The sequence below is a fragment of the Leptonotus elevatus genome, chromosome 15 (genome assembly GCF_054856555.1).
Source record: "Leptonotus elevatus isolate MCC_2025b chromosome 15, RoL_Lele_1.0, whole genome shotgun sequence".
NCBI lineage: Eukaryota > Metazoa > Chordata > Actinopteri > Syngnathiformes > Syngnathidae > Leptonotus > Leptonotus elevatus.
This window is the reverse complement of record NC_141253.1, coordinates 9,638,404-9,657,315: the sequence shown is the minus strand read 5'-3', so window position 1 is coordinate 9,657,315 and position 18,912 is coordinate 9,638,404. Positions and strand designations below refer to the sequence as shown.

Here is an 18,912-nt window from a genome sequence, read left to right as displayed (position 1 = left end):
TATAATTTTCTATTTTTTTCCCCCTTCCATTTATATATTGAGTATTGTACCGAAACTGTGACACCTGTTCGACCACCAGTGCAAGGGCAATGACACCCTCTTGTGGTAGCTATAATAGTGGACACCATCCAAGGCAACGATTCATCCAAGGGGGATTATTTAGGGCGTTTATTTATTTATTTATTTATTTATTTTTTATTACTCGTCTGCACACATGCTGTTACGCTAAAGTGTACGCGCCTGTGTTAGTTATTAAAGGCGTGCTTTGAATGAAAATGCGGTGGTCGGTCGAGGACTTTTGAATAAAAGCAAAGGGGCCGGAGGGGGAGGAAGGACACAAGAGGAGTGTACTTGTGGAAAGCTCACTGTCTGTCACCTGGATGTGAAACAGACACCTGTTACCTGCTCTTGTTCGCCACAGGTATTACCTTTCAGCTTGTTACTCAGAGCAACAACGAAGCGAGGCCCGATGCTCCCGATGACTCACTTCCAGTTGGACTAAGCCGAACATAGGGTACGTTTACCCCCCCCCCCCCCTCCCAAAAAAAGATCACTCACACGGAGGCTAACATTTATCAACAGGTACGATGCGTTTATGCCCACACGATACCCCTTAAACCGTTTTAAATTCAGATTTTTGTTTTACAAGGGTTTAATATTCTTGAAAATCACTAGTAACGAGTGCGTTTTTGAAGTTTGTGGACGGCTTTTACTGCAGGCTCGGCAGTATAACCGACATTTTATATACCGGTGATGAGTAATTGTTGATTTCGTTTTTTTGTAATTCAAGCTTTTTGTCCTTTTCCGTCACATGATAAAATATTCTTTGATTAAGTATTGATTGCGTTTAATTACTATTCTGTGGGCAGCTTCTTGTGTCACTTTTCAACAAACATTGAACCTGTTTATTTGCTTTGGCTGTATTCATGACCTAGCTTTCAAACACGTTTAAATTGTAGCTATATGAAAGAAGCTCTAAAAGAGCTTGTCAAAGTAATGGTAGATATAAAATGCTTTAAGGTACATGTAAAGTATCTCGAGAGACCTTTAAGAGGGCCATGTCTTAGTTTTTACTTGGCGTGCACTTTTGATCAGTGTTGGTTCAAAGAACAGTATGACGTGGCATTTTTAATTAGGCTTAGACAGCAAAAATCTATTTAAGACTGACATTTCTTTTCTTCATGCCCACAAAACCGTGTAGTAAATGTATCCTATAATTTTAATTAAATCATCTTAAGACAACAAGAAAATCATTGCTTCATACCCACTCGACTGAGCCGTACCATATTCCATTGAATCGTAATCCCAATGTATCAAACTGATTCATATCGTTCCGCTTTAAAAATCGAATGAATCGTGTCGCACCCCATTTATCGAGGTACGTATTGAATGTTATTTTATTGGCAAGCGATGCACACCCCTAATAGACATGTGACACAAATAGATGCAATAAAAAAAAATATATATATGTAGTGGCAAGCATTTGTCTTCCTAACAAAAATACTCTACTACAAAAGTGCTGTAGATGTAAAACATATGTTGCATTATAGTTAACTGGAATAGGTTCCACTTGGGGATGGGTGGAGTACCAATACCAGGTATCAGTATCAGGCTGATACTGGCCTTATTTTAAGGTATCGGGTACTTGTGGAGGTTGCTGATACCAGCCAACCGATACCTTGATGAAAAATTAGCTTCCCCATAACCCTGAGCAGTGTAAGTGGTATGGAGGAGGAAAGGATGTATTTCTTTTACCAAATACAAGCGTTCATTGTAGTTTGGTGCCATCACAAAGTGTTTTTTGTCTCCCTATTTTAACTTTACTCCGGGGTTAATGTCCAATTGAACTTGCTGTCACGAGCAGCCTTGAAAAAGTCCAAAGTCAGTGAACAAACAGTGATTCATTTTCCCTTTAGGGTACAGTATAGTCACGGTTTAAATCAATACCTGGGACATTATTAAAGGACATTTGGTATGCTTTGAATCAAACAAGAACAGACAGCGGCACGGTTCACAGTAGAAGAAATATAATTTAATAAAAAAACAAACAAACGTAGGATATCCTTTTATTGCTACCTTTACAGTTATAAGGGGCAGGAGTAGTGATAGATGTGTTACCGAACCACAATCAATCAGCTGGTCCTCCATTTCTCACTTTATGTAGATTAAAACGAAAACACAGGGGCTTTCCTGTAGCTTTTCTGTCAGCGTCTCTATTTGTTCCACTTGATAAATCAACATGAGACAGTGGGGGGCTTTCTTTTGTGAATCAACTTCTCATTTATGATTCTTTCAAATGTTTCGTCGCGCTGTCACCGTGCTTATGTTTATGCATGTGCTTAGCCGACATGGGCGCAAGAGCGCATCCAAGCAAATGTCAAGGGACCATCTAAGCCATGTTGCCATGCCATGTGTTTCATTTTGTCATGTCGCTTTGTTTGACAACTCGGTTTGAATTCAGATTCAATCATTCCCTCGCTCCGTAATGGGTTTTCCCTCACATCCGTCTTCTTGCTGTCTTTGCTATAATTTCCCCTTTTCTTTTCTTTCACAAAAGATATTACGCAACTTCTGTCTCGCTTGATGGAAACATTCAATCTTGTCTATCGGTGACAACATCAACACTTTAATTGATCTGTATTGTTGACCACCCTTTAAGATTTTGGCTACTCAGCGGCAATGCTTGATTCTCGTCCAATCAACTTAATTTTGATGTCTATCAAGGGGGAGTCAACTGCAAAGGACTAGACAATCAAGTGATCATTATGTGCCAAATATGGAAAAGTCCCCGCTGCTTAATCATTGCAACAGCCAGTCTCTATTTGGATCTATTTATGCATTCATGAATAATCTTCAGAAAGCGTGTACAAAGGTGAAGGGAGGAGGGGATAGAAACATCAGGATGTCAAGTCAGACAGCGATAAATAGGCGCATTACAGTGGATTGTCACCCTTCACGTTCACTTTGACTTGGCGATAAAGTGTTTGAATGTTGTGCTGTTTGTTCAAGCATGGGAGTGTGTTGGAAGAGTAGCAGTTGACAACCTGTGTAATTGTTTCGCAGCTTTTCAGACTGGGGCCCAGCCGTGAAATGAAAACGATAAAAAAGAAAAGAAAAGAAAAGATAAAGCCTTATTGTTTTACATTTGAGAATTCAATACATACACAAAGTGGTTGTGAGGAAGGGAAGGTTATTATCAGTTAGGTTGGTTACCCTATTTCTGTACTTGAGAGGGGTCAATATGAAACAGCTCTCTCTCTCTGTATGGCACATTACTGTTATAATTAATATCTACAGACACTCACCCATAAGGACTTGGGCTTGGGCACTACAGGGGTTACAGTTTGAGTCCAACTGTCGCCAAAAATAAAAGTTGTTCGAGAGATGAATCACTGTGACATTTCTCCTTGGCTGGCTGGCTCCAAATGTAGTCTGGTTGTCTGTTTTTTTTTTTAATTAAATTTTTTGTTAAGTTAATAACTTTAGGAAAATGCCAATCAAAACGGAGCCTTGCGAAAATGAAAGATTAGCTAACAAAGTTGCTAACACAGAACAAAAGTAAAACTAGTTACAGGAACAACACGGTGTCGTGGGAGCTTTGCTAAGGGTTTTAATCATTCATAACTAGACATTTGTACAGTATTTTTTTTTAAACGATATTGTTGAATTAATAGATTTTGAAAAATACCAATCAAAACTGAGCCTTGTTGTGAAAATGAAGGATTAGCGAACAAAGTTGCTAACAGAACAAAAGTAAAGCTATAGTTACAGGAACAACACAGTGTCTTGGGATGGATTTGTACAGTCATTTCTTCTTTCTTTTTTTTATTGTAAATTTTTTTTTTTATTATGTAATATTTTATTGTGCAGCGCTCCCCTGCATTAGGTGAATTTCCACTGTTCACACGCTATCGGTGTGTATTATCGGAACATTTTAGAAGTACTGGGTACTGTAGAGATGTACAGTATCAGCACGGTACCGATACAGTAAAGTACTAGAGAATTCTGACTGAGTGAGAATTCTGTAAGTTCAGGTCTATATTTTCAATGTAGTCCATTCATTGAGGCTTTCCTGACAAATATAAAATCTCAACGTTTTTTTTACCAAGTGTCTGGAATTTTTTTTCCATTTCTACTAATTATTATATGTCAAAAATCCTACTTAACTGCACTGTGTGCTGTTTAAAAGATTTCATTTTATTGTTGCTGTATGTGTTGCCATAGCTTTTGTGTGCAGTAAGGAAAATATTCCAGAAAGTTTGCAACAACATTGTGATGTATTTCTCACACTGAAACCGTGGCAGGTTGCAATCAAGAAAATATGCCACACGTCATTAATCTAGTTTGGACCGCTTAATTAATATTTGACAAAAAGTGAGTTATTATTTCCTCAAAGATTTATGACTTATCCATCCTCCTCCACTTGCTCTTGTTCTCTGGTAGTATGTCTGCTGACAACTTTTTCACTTCTGCTGCGAAAAGCAAACTCTTTCATTTCCGCTGTACCTCACAGAGTGGAATAAAAGTGTCCATCAACATCGTGCTCACAAATTAAACATCTTTGCTATGCATATTGGCTGTGTAGGAAAGTGTTCTCCCTGGGATTGTTATCACCTGATTCTACAGAGTTTTTAAAAAGTATGCTATCAGTCAAATTAGCATTGTTTGGTAAATGAGTTACGCTACGTATTTCAGATGTTACTCTGAGGAAAAAAAAATCCCAAACACAATTTAATGGATGGTTTTATGGCAGACTGTAACAGTATATTTTGACACCCAAACTTTTAATGGAGAATTTTTTCTTGTGGTTTTTACCTGTTTTTATAGTGTGGTTTGCTGCTTCAGCACTATTTGGCTTGGGTTTAGGTCACTGTTCACTGGTCAGCCGTAAATAACATGGCTGCTCAGACATTTCCACAATCAGCTTATCTTGGTTTTATACAGCATTTATTCTGTTATCACTGGATTTTTTTTTAGATTTGATATCTGTTGCTGTTCTTGGCTTTAAATTTCCCTCTTTTACAGTGAAAACGGTCGAAGGCCTCTGGATGCCTTCTTCATTCATTTTGTGTCTCTGGCACTTGTACTTCTCACACACTGACGAACTCTCGTCCCACATCCTAACCGACGAGACTACGTCACCCACACAAGTTACCCACAGGGCCACCTTGACTAAATAGGAATGTCTTGGCTGGCTACAGCAGTTGGCAGAAGTTGCAGCAGGGAAGAACCAGTGCATTATATTTAAAATAAAGTATCCTAGTCTTGTGTCTGACGTATTTAATCCCAAATTTGCAATCTGTTTACACAGCCAGGATGGCGGTTTAGTGGTTGGCATGTTTACCACGTAGTTATTTGAATCTTGGCTTTAGCCCCCTGCATGGCATTTGTATTTTCTCCCGGTTCTTGCATGGGCTTTCTGCGCATATGTTCACACAACCCCAACATATGCTTATTTAGTTAACCGAAGACCCTTAATTGCCCATACAGTTGAAGTCAATGCAAGTGTTCATTGGTTGCCTGTCAGATGTGCCTTGCAACCAGTCCAGGGTGTACCCAACCCCAGCTCATCCGTGATATGTAAACAACTGAACTTTGATGAATTTTCACCTCACATCTTCAAACGTGCATTCCTACATCAGCAAAATTAACATTACAGTAATCAGTTTATTGATCCAACAGAATAACACTCTTATCAGTTAAGTGTATATATTATTGTAAATAAGCATATAATACATTTTAGAACGCACAATAAATGTTTAAAGTTCAAGGCCATCTGTCCCAGTCCTTTGACCTTATGTATTTACCTGTAAAAAGAAAATAACATCCGTAATTAATCACTTCCCATGTTTGTTAGAACAATTTTATTCTTGGTTTCCATGAGGTTGCATCTGCACTGACCCTGGTTCGGAAAAATCCTCAATTGATGTGAGTTTTACATTGTCCCTGTCCTTAGTGTGGCTTTGGAGGCAGTCATATACTTGATGATGTCAAGGGATCATGCAGTCGTGTGTCAACGGCCGTCGTTTGGTATTTTCCCATCTGGGTATTTCCTTTTAAGTTCAGTGCTCTTTGGAAGAACATTTTGCTCTTTCTTTGGGTTATTGAAGACGAGAGTAGATCTGACAGTCAAAGCAAACACTGACGCCGCTATCCCTCTTTCAGGAAAGCTCTGAGGGATGGTCCACTTTTCCATGGTATTTTGACTTTTCTCAGACTTTTACAGCAGTTTCTTCTAGATGAACAGAACAAATCACAAAATTATATCATTTTAAGATTACTTGTAAATACCCATTTAACTCATTCACTCCCAGCCATTTTCACTTAAGCAACCCCTTTTGCTCCCGGCTGTTTTACGGGTTTTTGAGTGATTTTTCAAGGGCCACAGAATATTGTGTTCTATTGCTATAAAAACATGGAACCTACCAAAATAAATATTAGAGTCTCTTCTTTTATCAGTAAAAAAAAAAAAAAAAGTATATTTGTATCTGTTTCCGTTTTGCAGCAATTAGCATTAGAATATAGCTAAGTTTCGTCAATATTCTCATTCCTGGTGAAAGTGCTGACAAAAAGATATTGTTGCAACATGGCACTGGCTGATCTCTCATACTCTGCTGCCACCTGCTGGCCATAATAAAAAACTACCATTGCTTTAAACCACCATGTCAGAAGCTGCATCAAAGCCTTCTGAACGTTTTTGGGAGGGAAGGACAAAGTATTTAAAAACGTTTTTACATGTTTTTGGGGGATTGAAAGAGTTTATTTTTGTCCAATTCAAAAGAGTTCCCAGGTGTCTTAATATCATGTTCGTGACATGAAAATACCACAATGCTAAAAAAAAAATTGCGCTCAACACATCTGGAACTTAGCCTGTTCTGAGCGGCTGGTCCTGTTTCAGGGTCCGTGAGGTTGTGGGTTCGATCCTCACCCCTAGTGACCATGTCAAAGTGTCCTTGAGCAAGACACTTAACCCCGATTTGCTCCCAGTGGACCTGGCAACGCCTTGCATGGCAGCAGCCGAACATTGGTGTATGAATGTGTGAATGTGAGGTTTGAATTGTAAAGCGCTTTGGGCATCATATGGTGTACTTAAAGCGCTATATAAAAAGCAGTCTACTTACCATTTTCTTCAATAAGGCGGCTTTTGTTACGATGGCAACTCAGGGAGCAGCTAGGGCATTGAACAAGGCAAGCAGCTTCGACTTACCGAAGTACAGCCCAAAGTTTAGAAAATGAGCGTCAATGACTTGACTTTTGTTTGTGCCAGCACCATAGCCTCCGCCTGGACATTACTCACCGGTCCCACAGGAGATACATACTGTGGGTGTTTGGCTGATATTTAGATCTTGATGTTAATAAAGTCCATCTCGCCCTCAATTTGACATCCACCACGGGACACTGGTCAGGAAGTCTACTACAATGTGTTAGCCCACTTGGATTGATCTGCTAACTCAGCTTCAAGTTCAACTTCTTCTGATTATTGTCCAGAGGCATATCATGCAGGATCTCTCGGTCCCCTGATTGCTTTGGGTGAAAAACTAAGTTGACAGTTTATCTGTTGGGACATGGGACCATTGCAGTCGGGTGACATTGGCAGCATTAAGTCAATACCCTTTTGTTCAAGCGGGGATTGGGACTATATTAAACTTTATCAAATGGTATTTTGTCTACTAGCCGTTGAAAGACAATAGTGTCAGCAAGAGTGTCAACCCCGTGGGAGTCACACTCCTGAGGGGAGGATGTCTCTTGATCTGAGTTATTATCCTTTGTGTGGGCCATTCGCTCCCTCCATGTGACTTTCATTTACAAACTGTTGTGGCAATAGCGTCGTGGCTGTGAACCTTTCCTTACAAATACAAATACAAATACAAATACAGGTGGGTTTGAAGGATGCTGTGTAAGCTCCTGTATATTTTTGTTCTCGCCGATCTATCTATGCCCTTGACACGATGCTGGAAGTACAAAGGATCTTTGTGTGAAATGTCACCTCACTCCATGCTGACTGAATGAGATATTGCAATTGGCTTAGATACTTGAGCAGACAATATTTGACACCTAACGGGAAGGCAGAAGAATAAAAAATATTGTGTAGACTTTTTGATTCAAGCTTCCACTTTCCTGTGAAGACTTCTGTGAATTGGCCATGTCAGAGGTCACGGATGCTAGAAGAATAGAGGGCCTCGCAGACTTTGTTAAATTTCCGTCCCACAGGTGGATCGGGTTGAGGTCATCCAACCACACCTTTTTATAGAGCTTGTTTTGTGCTCTGTGGCACAGTCATGTTGGAACAGAGAAGGGCCAAACTGTCTCCACAAAATTGGGAAAAAATTGTGACTATCACTGTAAAAAAATAAAATAAATAAATAAAAACTAGTAAAGTTTTTCACTCAGAAATTCTAAGTACATTTTACAAGGAGAATTTGAGTACATTTTATTTATTTATTTATTTATTTATTTATTTATTATTTTTAAGTTACTCAAGCATTGAGAAACAAAATCATCCATCATCCCACTCTTGCTATTTGCCATTGTACTGCATTGCTGGTGTGTCCAAAATGAGACCAAGAACGGGTCTTGGTGCAGAACAAGATTTCCGCCTGACACCATCAATATACTAACACCCAGCAGGAGCGGCATGACTCAGGTGGTAGAGTGGGTGTCTCCCAACCTGAAGGTTGTGGATTTGTTCCTCAACGCTTTTTTTTTAACTGGTAAATGTACTCACAAATCTCTTTGTAAAATGTATTTAGAATTTCTGAGTAAAAAACTTTACTATTTTTTTCAAGTGAATATTACTCGTATTTTGTTGTTGTTACTTTCTTACAGTGGTATGTTAGATGTATGTAGAAAACTTAGCTCTAACTCTAAGGCTTGCTGCTCACAGAATGACACGGCCGAATGCCTCTAGTCGATCATAGCGGGAAAAAAATACAGTTGCCTACTCCTGACTTGCTGCAAATGAATAACTCTGACCTTGTATCAGGTTTTGAAGTTTCACGTAATGTACTTTTTTCTATTAGTTTTTGTTTGAACCACAAAAACATGGTGCGATTGTCGTGTAAGACTGACTATCTATTAGGGGTGTGAATTGCCAAGTACCTGGCGATTCAATTCGTATCACGATTCATAGGTCACGATTCGATTTGATACCGATTAATCCCGGTACAAATCTATAAATTGATAATTTTTCTTTACTCAAATTTAGGAAATAGTAATCAGTAAACTTGTACATGTACACTGTAAGATTTGTATGAAAATGTATTTATCTGAAAATTCTGGCTTATAAATGAGCCACTGCATTTAACAAACAGGTCATGTTTGAACAGCACTGAAATAAAATATTAAGGCTTAATGTTCCATTAATATAAAATTCTTCCATGCTTAATGTGTAACCCTAAGTAAGACGTTTTGTTTAATATTCCCATAAAAAATTGATGTTTAAAAATCGAATTGATTCCAGAATTGCGCGCTATAATATCGATCTATCTATCTATCTGAATGTGAAGAGTATCACAAATCACTGCACCCTAAATTCAGATACACGTTAAATTATTAATTTTGCAATGGCACAACTATAGCTTTGTCTCTTTTACCAAACTACAAAATATCCTATGAAAGAATGTGGATCATCCAACCTCACTCGATCTCATTTGGCTTTTGAGTTGGTGTTCATACATCATACATCATTGTCATCAACCTTTTACACACGTGGATTGGTTCAGAAACTTTATACATACACTCACACTCTCAAAAGAAATAGTCTCAGTTGAACACTGGGAATGGTGCTGTGAACTTAACCGTTGAGGCTTTAGTATCGGTCACAAAGAGCTCAGCTTATCTTCATCCTTGAGTGCTGCATGAGCCAAATGCCTTCATTGATGCGCTCTAAATAAAACACTAAGATGTCATTAGGCACATGACTCTCGGAAGATTTACGCGACATTTATGACATTTACTTTTACAGAAAGATATAAGTGCCAGGGTATTTTATGGCTACGGAGGCAACTATACCCATTTGTGTAATGATATGGGATGAATTCCAATCATTGAAAGCTATATAAAAATCTAAACGCTCCTTTCCCGGTGTCTGTAAAATCATGACAGAAATTCAAGCTGTAGCGGTTTCGCAGATGGTCGTTTGCGTGTCTGTGGCCAAGATATTAATGTGAGTATGACAAGTGTGTGCCTTTTGTCAACAGATTGAGCATGCTTCAGGTTGTTTGAACGACAGATATGGGGTCAAGAAGATCTTCCTTGCAGGCTCTGGCTCTTTTTTGCCTATTCTGTAAGTACATTTGCATTAAAGTGTATTTTTGTAATATTTTCCCTCTAGTTGAGTGTATTTTTATTTGAAAAATATCACATACAAATGTATGTATTATTTTACATTTGACTTCTTTTCTACAGGGACTATTGATGGGAAAATGCCAGAGGTGCGAGGAAAGGTCCACGGTGTGGTGCAGTTGACTTGCAGTGTACGTCCATCCTACTCAGCTGATGTGACATCTGTGTCACTGCACGTGGTTGAATGGGTGCGACAAGGGCTCGACATCCCCGTGTTGATTAAATTTGGATCCTATGCACCTCGTGTCCATCCACAGTATGAGGGTGAGCAAACATGCATATTCTGGCTGAACTCTTGCATACTCTAATTGATTAGCTTTGCTAAATATCATGGAATTATTGTCCACAATTATGTGTGTGGTTTCATTCAGTAGATCGCTGGAGAATAGCAAGCTAATCTTATTTTGTGTCAATTTGGAAAGTTTTAATCAGAGTTTTCTAATTCTAGGATGAATTAGACAGCACATTTGAGCACTTCTCACGAAATCATTCAAAAACTATGATAAAAGCTCTCTGTGAAATATAGTCCAAAATACTGCTCTTATACAAAAGACACAACAGCACCTTTCTGGCATTTCCAAACCAGCCTGTCTATGGGAGCCACTTTTATAAGGATCTTACTTTTGTTGCATCATTATCTTTTGTGCTCATAGCCTTGAAAACAAACAATGGGGAAACGATTATCAATGTACGGAGACTACTTTTGTGTAGTTGTGGTTATCCTTTAAATTCACCAACAATGAATGGACAAAAGAAGAGCATGACTGGGTGTCTCAGATATGCCTTTTGTCTGAGTAGTTCTCTTTTCCACTTTGCTACCTGAAATGAAATTCTACCTATGAACCTATTCAGGTGCCTGCAGGAAAGACATTGGCACATTTGCGAGAAAGAAACTTACGAGAAATACACGTAGCGTACTTGAATGTTTGTGCTAATACTTTTCGGTACTTTGTACATTTATGTTTCCAGAATTATTATTTACACATTCATACATTTTGGTACTTTTTTGTACAAGTAGCAAAGTTGATGTGTCGAATCTGCTGCTGTCTGTCATTCGCTTGCATTTATCTAAAGTATGCTAGCTTCTGATTGGTTAGTGTTTAGTCATCTTATAGGGGATCAGGAAGTGTTGTCGCTCTAGCTGCCGTGAATGACGAGTAAAGTTTAAATTAAGAATAAATCCGTCTCCATCCTGCCTTATCATTTTCTAAACAGTGTTTCATTAACCACCAACGAATCCTCACGTTAGACTATAGCTACGCTATGAGTTTTTCGCTCTCAAATTTGCCATTTTATAAAGTCACAAATTTGCGGGGGGTTTTCTCAGAATATTACTCCCCTCTGAAAAAAAATTATACGTGGCCCTGATGCTGTACATAGTAGATATTGAGAAAACTGAAATAATGTATCTTGTAATAAGCAATGTCAGTGATTGTACTAGATGGCAACAGACTTGATGCTCAGTTAAGAAGATATCATCTTCAACTTTTTGGGGGGTTAAATGGAAAAGTCTTACAGGGACCAACATCTTGACTCTCCCCTTTAATTGACATGTCCCAGTAATCAATTGTTACTGGGCTAAAAAAAAAAAAAAAAAAGATTAATTGATGTGATACTCGGCTTTATATTTGTATTCCATTGTTGTAGCTTGGTCTTCCTAAGTGACTTTGTGGTTTTCCCTGAGGTCTGTAGATTTATTGCTTTATATGTCACTGCTGTACGACACATATGTAAGCAATGTTTTCCATCTTTTGTGATAAGACTGGAAAACATTTTCCATGCTGCTGCGACTTGAGTACCGTATATTTGCTCTGTCTGTCAACACCTTTGAGGAAATGAAGAGAAAGCGTTCGGTGGCACATTTAAATGTCATATTGAAATTTCCTCAGGGAATAGAGTTGAGTCAAAATGACATGCTTTTTCTACGATGGTGTGTATGTATGCTTATTAGAGGGTGTTTTATATGCAATGGAATTAAATGCTGTATTCAGAATAATAATTTGAAGTTACTACACCAGTATGACTTTAGATCAAAACAAATTGATCTTATAGGTGATATGCACCAAGTCGAGAGCAACAATTTGGAAATTTTTGTGTTTGTTGAAGGATCAGCTCCTTTCTAATCCAAGTGGGATGCCGCTCCCTCAATTTAAATGACCAGGAAATATGACACGGTCATTTACATAGCAATAAATTCAGCATGAACTTTGACGGATAAATTACTTAATGTGGGAGTGGAGTTGAATTCAATTTCAGCCAAGGCCGGTAAAGGACAGTCGCCCTCTTGTGTCTCATTCAGAGGACGATCCATCAACATGGTCTGAGGTCACATTTTATAACAGTGGGTGTTACATTGTCAGATAAAGCAGGGAAACATGCTGTTATTCAGGACCCCTTAAATTTCTTTAACCTTTGTTCTGTAATTTACTTTGCAGCGTTTGTCTACAGCCGCACTCGCCGTAAATCATCCAGCACAGAAAAAAAAAACTAAACAGTAAACTTATCTCTCTCTGCTCCTGCGACAAACAAAAACGACTCTCCTGTAGCCATTACAAAAGGTTTGAAAGGGGTGCTTTGTAATCTGCTGCTTCACGTAGCCAGTTGGCTGTGGGAGTAACAAGTGCATCATGGGAAACTTGAAGCAACAACAGGTGTGGATTTCATGTACTCAGGTGTCGTGAGGGTTTGGCTTGGGGATCCACAGTTCAACTGCTGTTTCCTTGTTGATAGCGTCTCTTGTTTTTCTATGTGACTTTACAATTAATAAATAAATAAATGGGCAGTGTAGCTTTCCAAGCAGCGGATCATCATGTCCGTTATTAATCTTTGCGTTAGATAATGTTTAAACTTGCCAATGTGTAGGATTAAATGGATTTGTAGCTCATTGCTCACAAAAGCCCAAAAGATTTTGAATGTATTGGTTTTGATAGAGCTGTAAAAAAAAAAAAGAGGAGAGGATTAGTGTCAGCTGTGTGAACAGGACCGAGTCCCCCTGCATCCATACTTGATGAAAAATAAATACAGCTGTATATCTGTGCTTTTAGTGAGCTCTTCCTGCTCAAATCCCATTGCAGTCAGCAAGAACAGACTGTGTGCAGATGTTAACATTTCGCACACAGTTAACATAGCTAATATGCTTCCTCTCTGACGTGGACACACATGGATGTATGCACTGGGATGACTCATGTTTGTTTCAGCCCCCGATGGATCTGCGGACGATGAGTTGATTTAAATGCCAAATGGTCACGTAGTGCAGTTTAACCCTTCACATCAAATCGAAACCTAAAACGTACTGTACATCAACCAAAAGTTCAGAGAACAAGTACAGCACAAATATAATTTTGCATCTCAGAACTCTGCCAAGGCAAAACAATTGTAAACATCTACATCAGTTTGTTAAATGAAAAAACATTAGTGTTAGAGTTACATGCTGTTGTTGAACATTTTGCGAAATTGCCTTGATCAACAAAAGGAATGTTCAACTGACAGTATAAAAAAAATAAACCAGAAGAGGTCAGAAAATAAATGCTGCTGAAAACATTGTTTCGAATCAGTCAGCTAATTGATTGGCGCCAGTGAACAGAAGGGAGACGTGGATATGTGCAGAATAGGAAAGGTTAGATGCAGGGGAGGTGTGAATTAGCTTCATTCGGTGCACTTTGAGAGGGCAGGGCTGAAATTGAATAATTCTTTGTTGAAGACTTAAATGTGTTTTATTTCTAAGTTTCAGATTTCCTTGTTTTAATTTATTACATTTACAGGAAATGTTTGGTTATCAATTGACTTTTATTACTATTCAAAATTAATGTGTTATTAAAGTAGAAACAGCCTAAATAAGTTTGACAAAACATTGTGTATTTTATAGTGAACCCCCACAAACCAAAACAACTAATTTTGTTTATTATCATCATCATCATAATTATTATAATAATAATTATTATTATCAATATAGGGGACCAAAACACATTGTGGAAAACGCTTATTGGAGGTTTATGCCATTTTTTTTCTATAGGCTTATTTTTTCCCAATGCATTTATAATGGCATCAACTATATGCAGCTTTTCAGTGCTTGCGCACCCGGTCTCCATCCCCCATGATTAGCTTGGGTGCATTGTATAAGCACAACTTTAATTTTTAGGAAACAGGCATCCAGTATATTACTGTAATATAGTAGGAGCATTGTAACAACAAAAGGTGGTCTGGCAGCAGGTTATAAGATAAATTTATGGAACGTCAACTTAGTGTAAAGCGAATTTACATTCACTTATTAATTGGTATATAGTAGTCACACATCAGTTAAATTAGTGACATAGTAATAATCATAACAATAAAAACAAAAACTTATTATGATTATAATTATGATGATGCCATTTTTTTGTCTTTATACCTACTTTTGTGCCCCATATATATTACTGTATGTACTGTATACATTATGTGTATCCTCCAATTATTTAACATCCGTTAGCATGTTGTTGTTTTTTTTTTAGGTGAAATCCTACTGCTTTAAAAAAAATAACAACAACAAAGTAATAGATACTAAACATCTATACAAACAATCATTGAAATGCGTATATTTCTGTGTCAACCTGCTTCACGCTCAATTTACCTCAGATTAAAATCTCTCCCAATCATGCATTTTTCAAATGGTGGCTTTACTGCAGGTTAGGCTCTCACTGCAACACCAACCTACTTCCTTCCCCTTTATCAGACAACTCCCTGTTGCCCCAGCCCAACCTTTCCACTGTGGTGCTATGGTGACCTATTTATCACACCGAGCTTGTAAACACGAGAGGATAGCCCACTGCCATGTGCCGAAGGTTGGATTTTGAAATCCTGTCTGTGATAAAAGTGTATTTTACCCGATTTTAACTCCACCCTCCCTTCTATTCCCTGTGGATTTGCATAGTCCCCTTTGGCAGCCTGGGAAAGTAAATAGGGTGTATTATCGCCAATAACACACCGAGCTTTAACTTCCTGCTTTTCTCTGACTGTCATGAGCAACACTTTCTGCACAGTCCCAAGAACTTTGAACCTTGTGATATGTAGCACACACTGATATCTTAGTGACCTCCACTCAGCTTTGTGCCTGTGTGTCCTTGATGTATTGTTCAAATGGTGCATTTCATCTCCTGCTTTCTTTACCACTGCACTGTGGCAGTAGACAGACTTAGAAAATAATGAATACACATTGACGCTTTGAGCTAACCTATCAAGGGAGCCATCTCCTGGCAGCCGTGAGATCATATTTCTGTGTGTGTACGTGTTGTTTGGAAGTTTTGCACATATGTGTATGTATCAAGCACAGGCAATATCTCGGAACAAAATAATGCTTTAGCACAAACAAACACTGATTACACTGACAGATTTTAAGACCTTAAAGATCTAGTAACATCAATGGTGCATGCTGTTCTCTGCTGTTTACCTGCATTCATATCTTTGCAGGACGGGTGTCTCTGGTGGACAGCACCACTCTAAAGCTGGAGGGTCTGCAGCTGGATGACCAGGGCCCGTATGAGTGTCGGATTCTTTTGTTAGATAAACCCACAGAGGAGCTTCGAAACGGCACCTGGATTATGCTTTCTGTAGTTGGTGAGCCTATTGTTGTTTTGTTTTCACAACTGGCAGTGGTCACTTACGGTATAGCCACATTTGTTTTGGTATTCACATACAGTAACCTCTTACTACTTGTACGTCATCAAATTAGTATCTAGTACAAGCTGTATGCAATTCTGTAATATTACAACAACAACTATGATATATTGATATTTATCAATTCATAATAATTTGCCATACATTATATAATTTTGGGAAATTATATATTTTTTTAATTATTATTATTATTATCATTATTATTATTATGAAGTCTGAAATGCCATCCAAGCTCTCTCAAATGTCTGGTGGATTTAGACGGATTACAAAAAATTTACAATTCCATATAGTCACTTGCAAGTTACTTTTGAGCTATTATTTATTCTTTTTTTTTCTTTTTCTTTTTTTACAGTAAACTGATTTTTTTCTGTTTTAGGAAATCCTTATAAAGTTGAAATATACGCTAACAGTACATTTAAAATGAAATACACATTTCCCCCTTTGCTTTATTTTTTATTTGAGGTTGCTTTATATGCAAGTACAGCAGAGAGTTCCATAGATGTGTAGTGCGTAAGCGACAGGTAGGACATGAGAGTGATGACATGCCCTGTAGGTACGGCCTTCACATCCTATTGTCTGCACTTCACGACAAGCAGGATTGTGATTGCCTTGACAGAATAGAAGTGAGCTCTGGAAGGAGCCACTGGTTAAAAGAATAATGTCAGATGAAACTAAACTAAGGGCATATAGTAGCTCTTGGCTGAAGATAATAGAAACTTGTGATTTAAGAAAGTGGCAGAGAATAATAAAATATAGACAATTGAAATAAAGGAATAGGATTTAAAATTTATTTTTTGTTATTAAAACAAACAAACAATTTAAGGTAGTTAATGTTTTGTTCTCCAGCGGCCCCTACATTCACCAAAACCCCACCTCCTGTCCTGGAGGGTATGGTTGGAGGTCACCTCTCTCTTGTGTGTGCAGCTGTTGGCAACCCTCTTCCAACCATCACCTGGCTGAAAGATGGCAATATGATTCAAATGGGGAATGATCAGGTATGGTTAGCCAAATTACAGTAGATTTAGATTGTAAACATGTCCTGTTTTAGGAATTTCCTCATGACAAATGTTTACCCTATAAAGCCAAATATATCATATTAAATATAAGACATTTTGAGTTTCATGAGTATAATATATTTTTCCCATTAAAACCCTGACGTATATGATCTGACACATGCATTGCACGGATAATCCATTAGAGGGCAGTATCACCCAGCTGATTGCCCCAATTCAGAAAGGAGACACCTATACTTAATTAATTAATAGTGGGAAATGTTCTTTCTCATTTTTGGAAATGTTTGATATATCTGTTTATTATTATATTTTTGACAGTTACAAATGTAAACATTTAAAGCATTGTGAATGGATGTATCAAACATGACACAAATCACAAGTCATATGTGGAAGCTGATTTTCAATTGTTATTATTTTTTGTTCAAAAGGACCAATAAATACTCAGAATAATAATCCGAATTTCCTGTCATATATTTCATGGTTCAGGCTTTATAGGGTTATTGGTACTTGGTAGGGCTGCAATAAATAAATAAAGCATATGGTATATATACACACACACATATGAGGATTTTCCTCTGTATATATAGTAGTGTGTTTCCGCTTTCAGTGCATTTTTGTGCATAAGCGTTCGCTTATTCTCTTCAATGTACTTGTTTTGTACACCTTCATGTATCTGTCATGTCATGTTTACCAGGAGGAAGTCTTATCGCTGACAGCAGTGAGTGTGCAGTCAGCAGGACAGTATACCTGTCACGCTTCCAACTTGGAGGGAAACGCGACTCTGGAGACAAAAGTAAAGATAAAAGGTCAGTAACAGCCTGTCTGTCAGTCTGTTTGTCGCCTGTCTATCTGTCTGGCAGTCTTTATGCTTGTGCGCCTGTTACTTTGGAATGTCTCATGTCTGTACTTGAGTGGGTGTGAGCCAATGCAATTTTAGGTTTCCACGTCTTGCATCATCAGAGGAGCAAAGGACTCTCAAGATGAGCACTATTATTATTAGCACCTTACATTGATACCACAATATTAGACAAGCTGTCTAAAGTGACTTGGGACCATTCATTTACCTTAAAAAAATATATATCTCAAGTTTGTGTTTTTTCTGCTATATATTTCAGTTATTTCTGACAACAACAGCAAAATTTACATTTATAAGTGGTCAGGCTCAGTCACTGCAGCCTTCATCCTCCATCTGCTCCCTGCCATCATGTCCAGACAATTTGTTGAGAACATTGGAAGGCCCATTTGGCTCATCAAGTGCTGTGGCGGCTCCGCGCTTCTGTGCTGAATCCCGTTGCAGCCGCTCAACATGCTTTGCTAAATGCTGACTTGCCGCCAAACGGTCCTTCTTATGTTTCAGATATGCAATAACACAGTACCTTAGAGAAGATTTTCACCATAACATTTTACAGTGTGTTGCATATTGATGTGCAACCGTGTCTAATTGGATTACACCAACACTCTACTGCATAAAATGTTGTGAAACTTCATTCAGGAATAGAATCATCCCTGCAGAGGAAATTCAACTACATAGTGTATGTACATACACGGAGCTTTCCGAATATACACATGTTGAAATGGGATTTTATGGTTATTGGTCTGAATGCATACAGGTCAGGACAACAAAATTATTGTGACTGTAATGTGGCATATTGTAACTGCTACGCTTGCCGCTGTAAAATGAAATTTATTCTATTACATGTAATGTACTCTTAACACTACAAAGGCCAATAGAAATGTTTCATTGCGGTGTGCTATGATTATTGTTTTCGTTAATTAATTTAATACATGAGCCTTTGGGGTTGATTTTAAATGTGATTTTAAGTATATCTATTTCAATATTAACCGAAATAAGGACGTTTGAAAGCGTGTCACACATAACTGACCTCAGCGAGCAGCAGCCAATAGA

General features: G+C 38.1%; 1 protein-coding gene across 2 annotated transcripts in view; it reads left to right on the top strand.

The window, feature by feature from the left end:
• The first annotated feature begins 251 nt into the window (after positions 1-251).
• The window catches only part of igsf9a (immunoglobulin superfamily, member 9a), a 46,288-nt gene continuing 27,627 nt past the window's right edge, over positions 252-18,912 (top strand). The window contains exons 1-6 of one of the 2 annotated variants that reach the window (XM_086097510.1): positions 252-514; positions 10,200-10,285; positions 10,408-10,608; positions 15,787-15,933; positions 16,840-16,988; positions 17,701-17,812. In XM_086097510.1, coding sequence (XP_085953636.1) covers positions 10,234-10,285; positions 10,408-10,608; positions 15,787-15,933; positions 16,840-16,988; positions 17,701-17,812 — 661 coding nt within the window. In that variant the 5' untranslated portion in view covers positions 252-514; positions 10,200-10,233. Of the gene's footprint in view, positions 583-10,199; positions 10,286-10,407; positions 10,609-15,786; positions 15,934-16,839; positions 16,989-17,700; positions 17,813-18,912 lie in introns of both variants that reach the window. The other variant, XM_086097511.1, reaches the window with a different exon arrangement.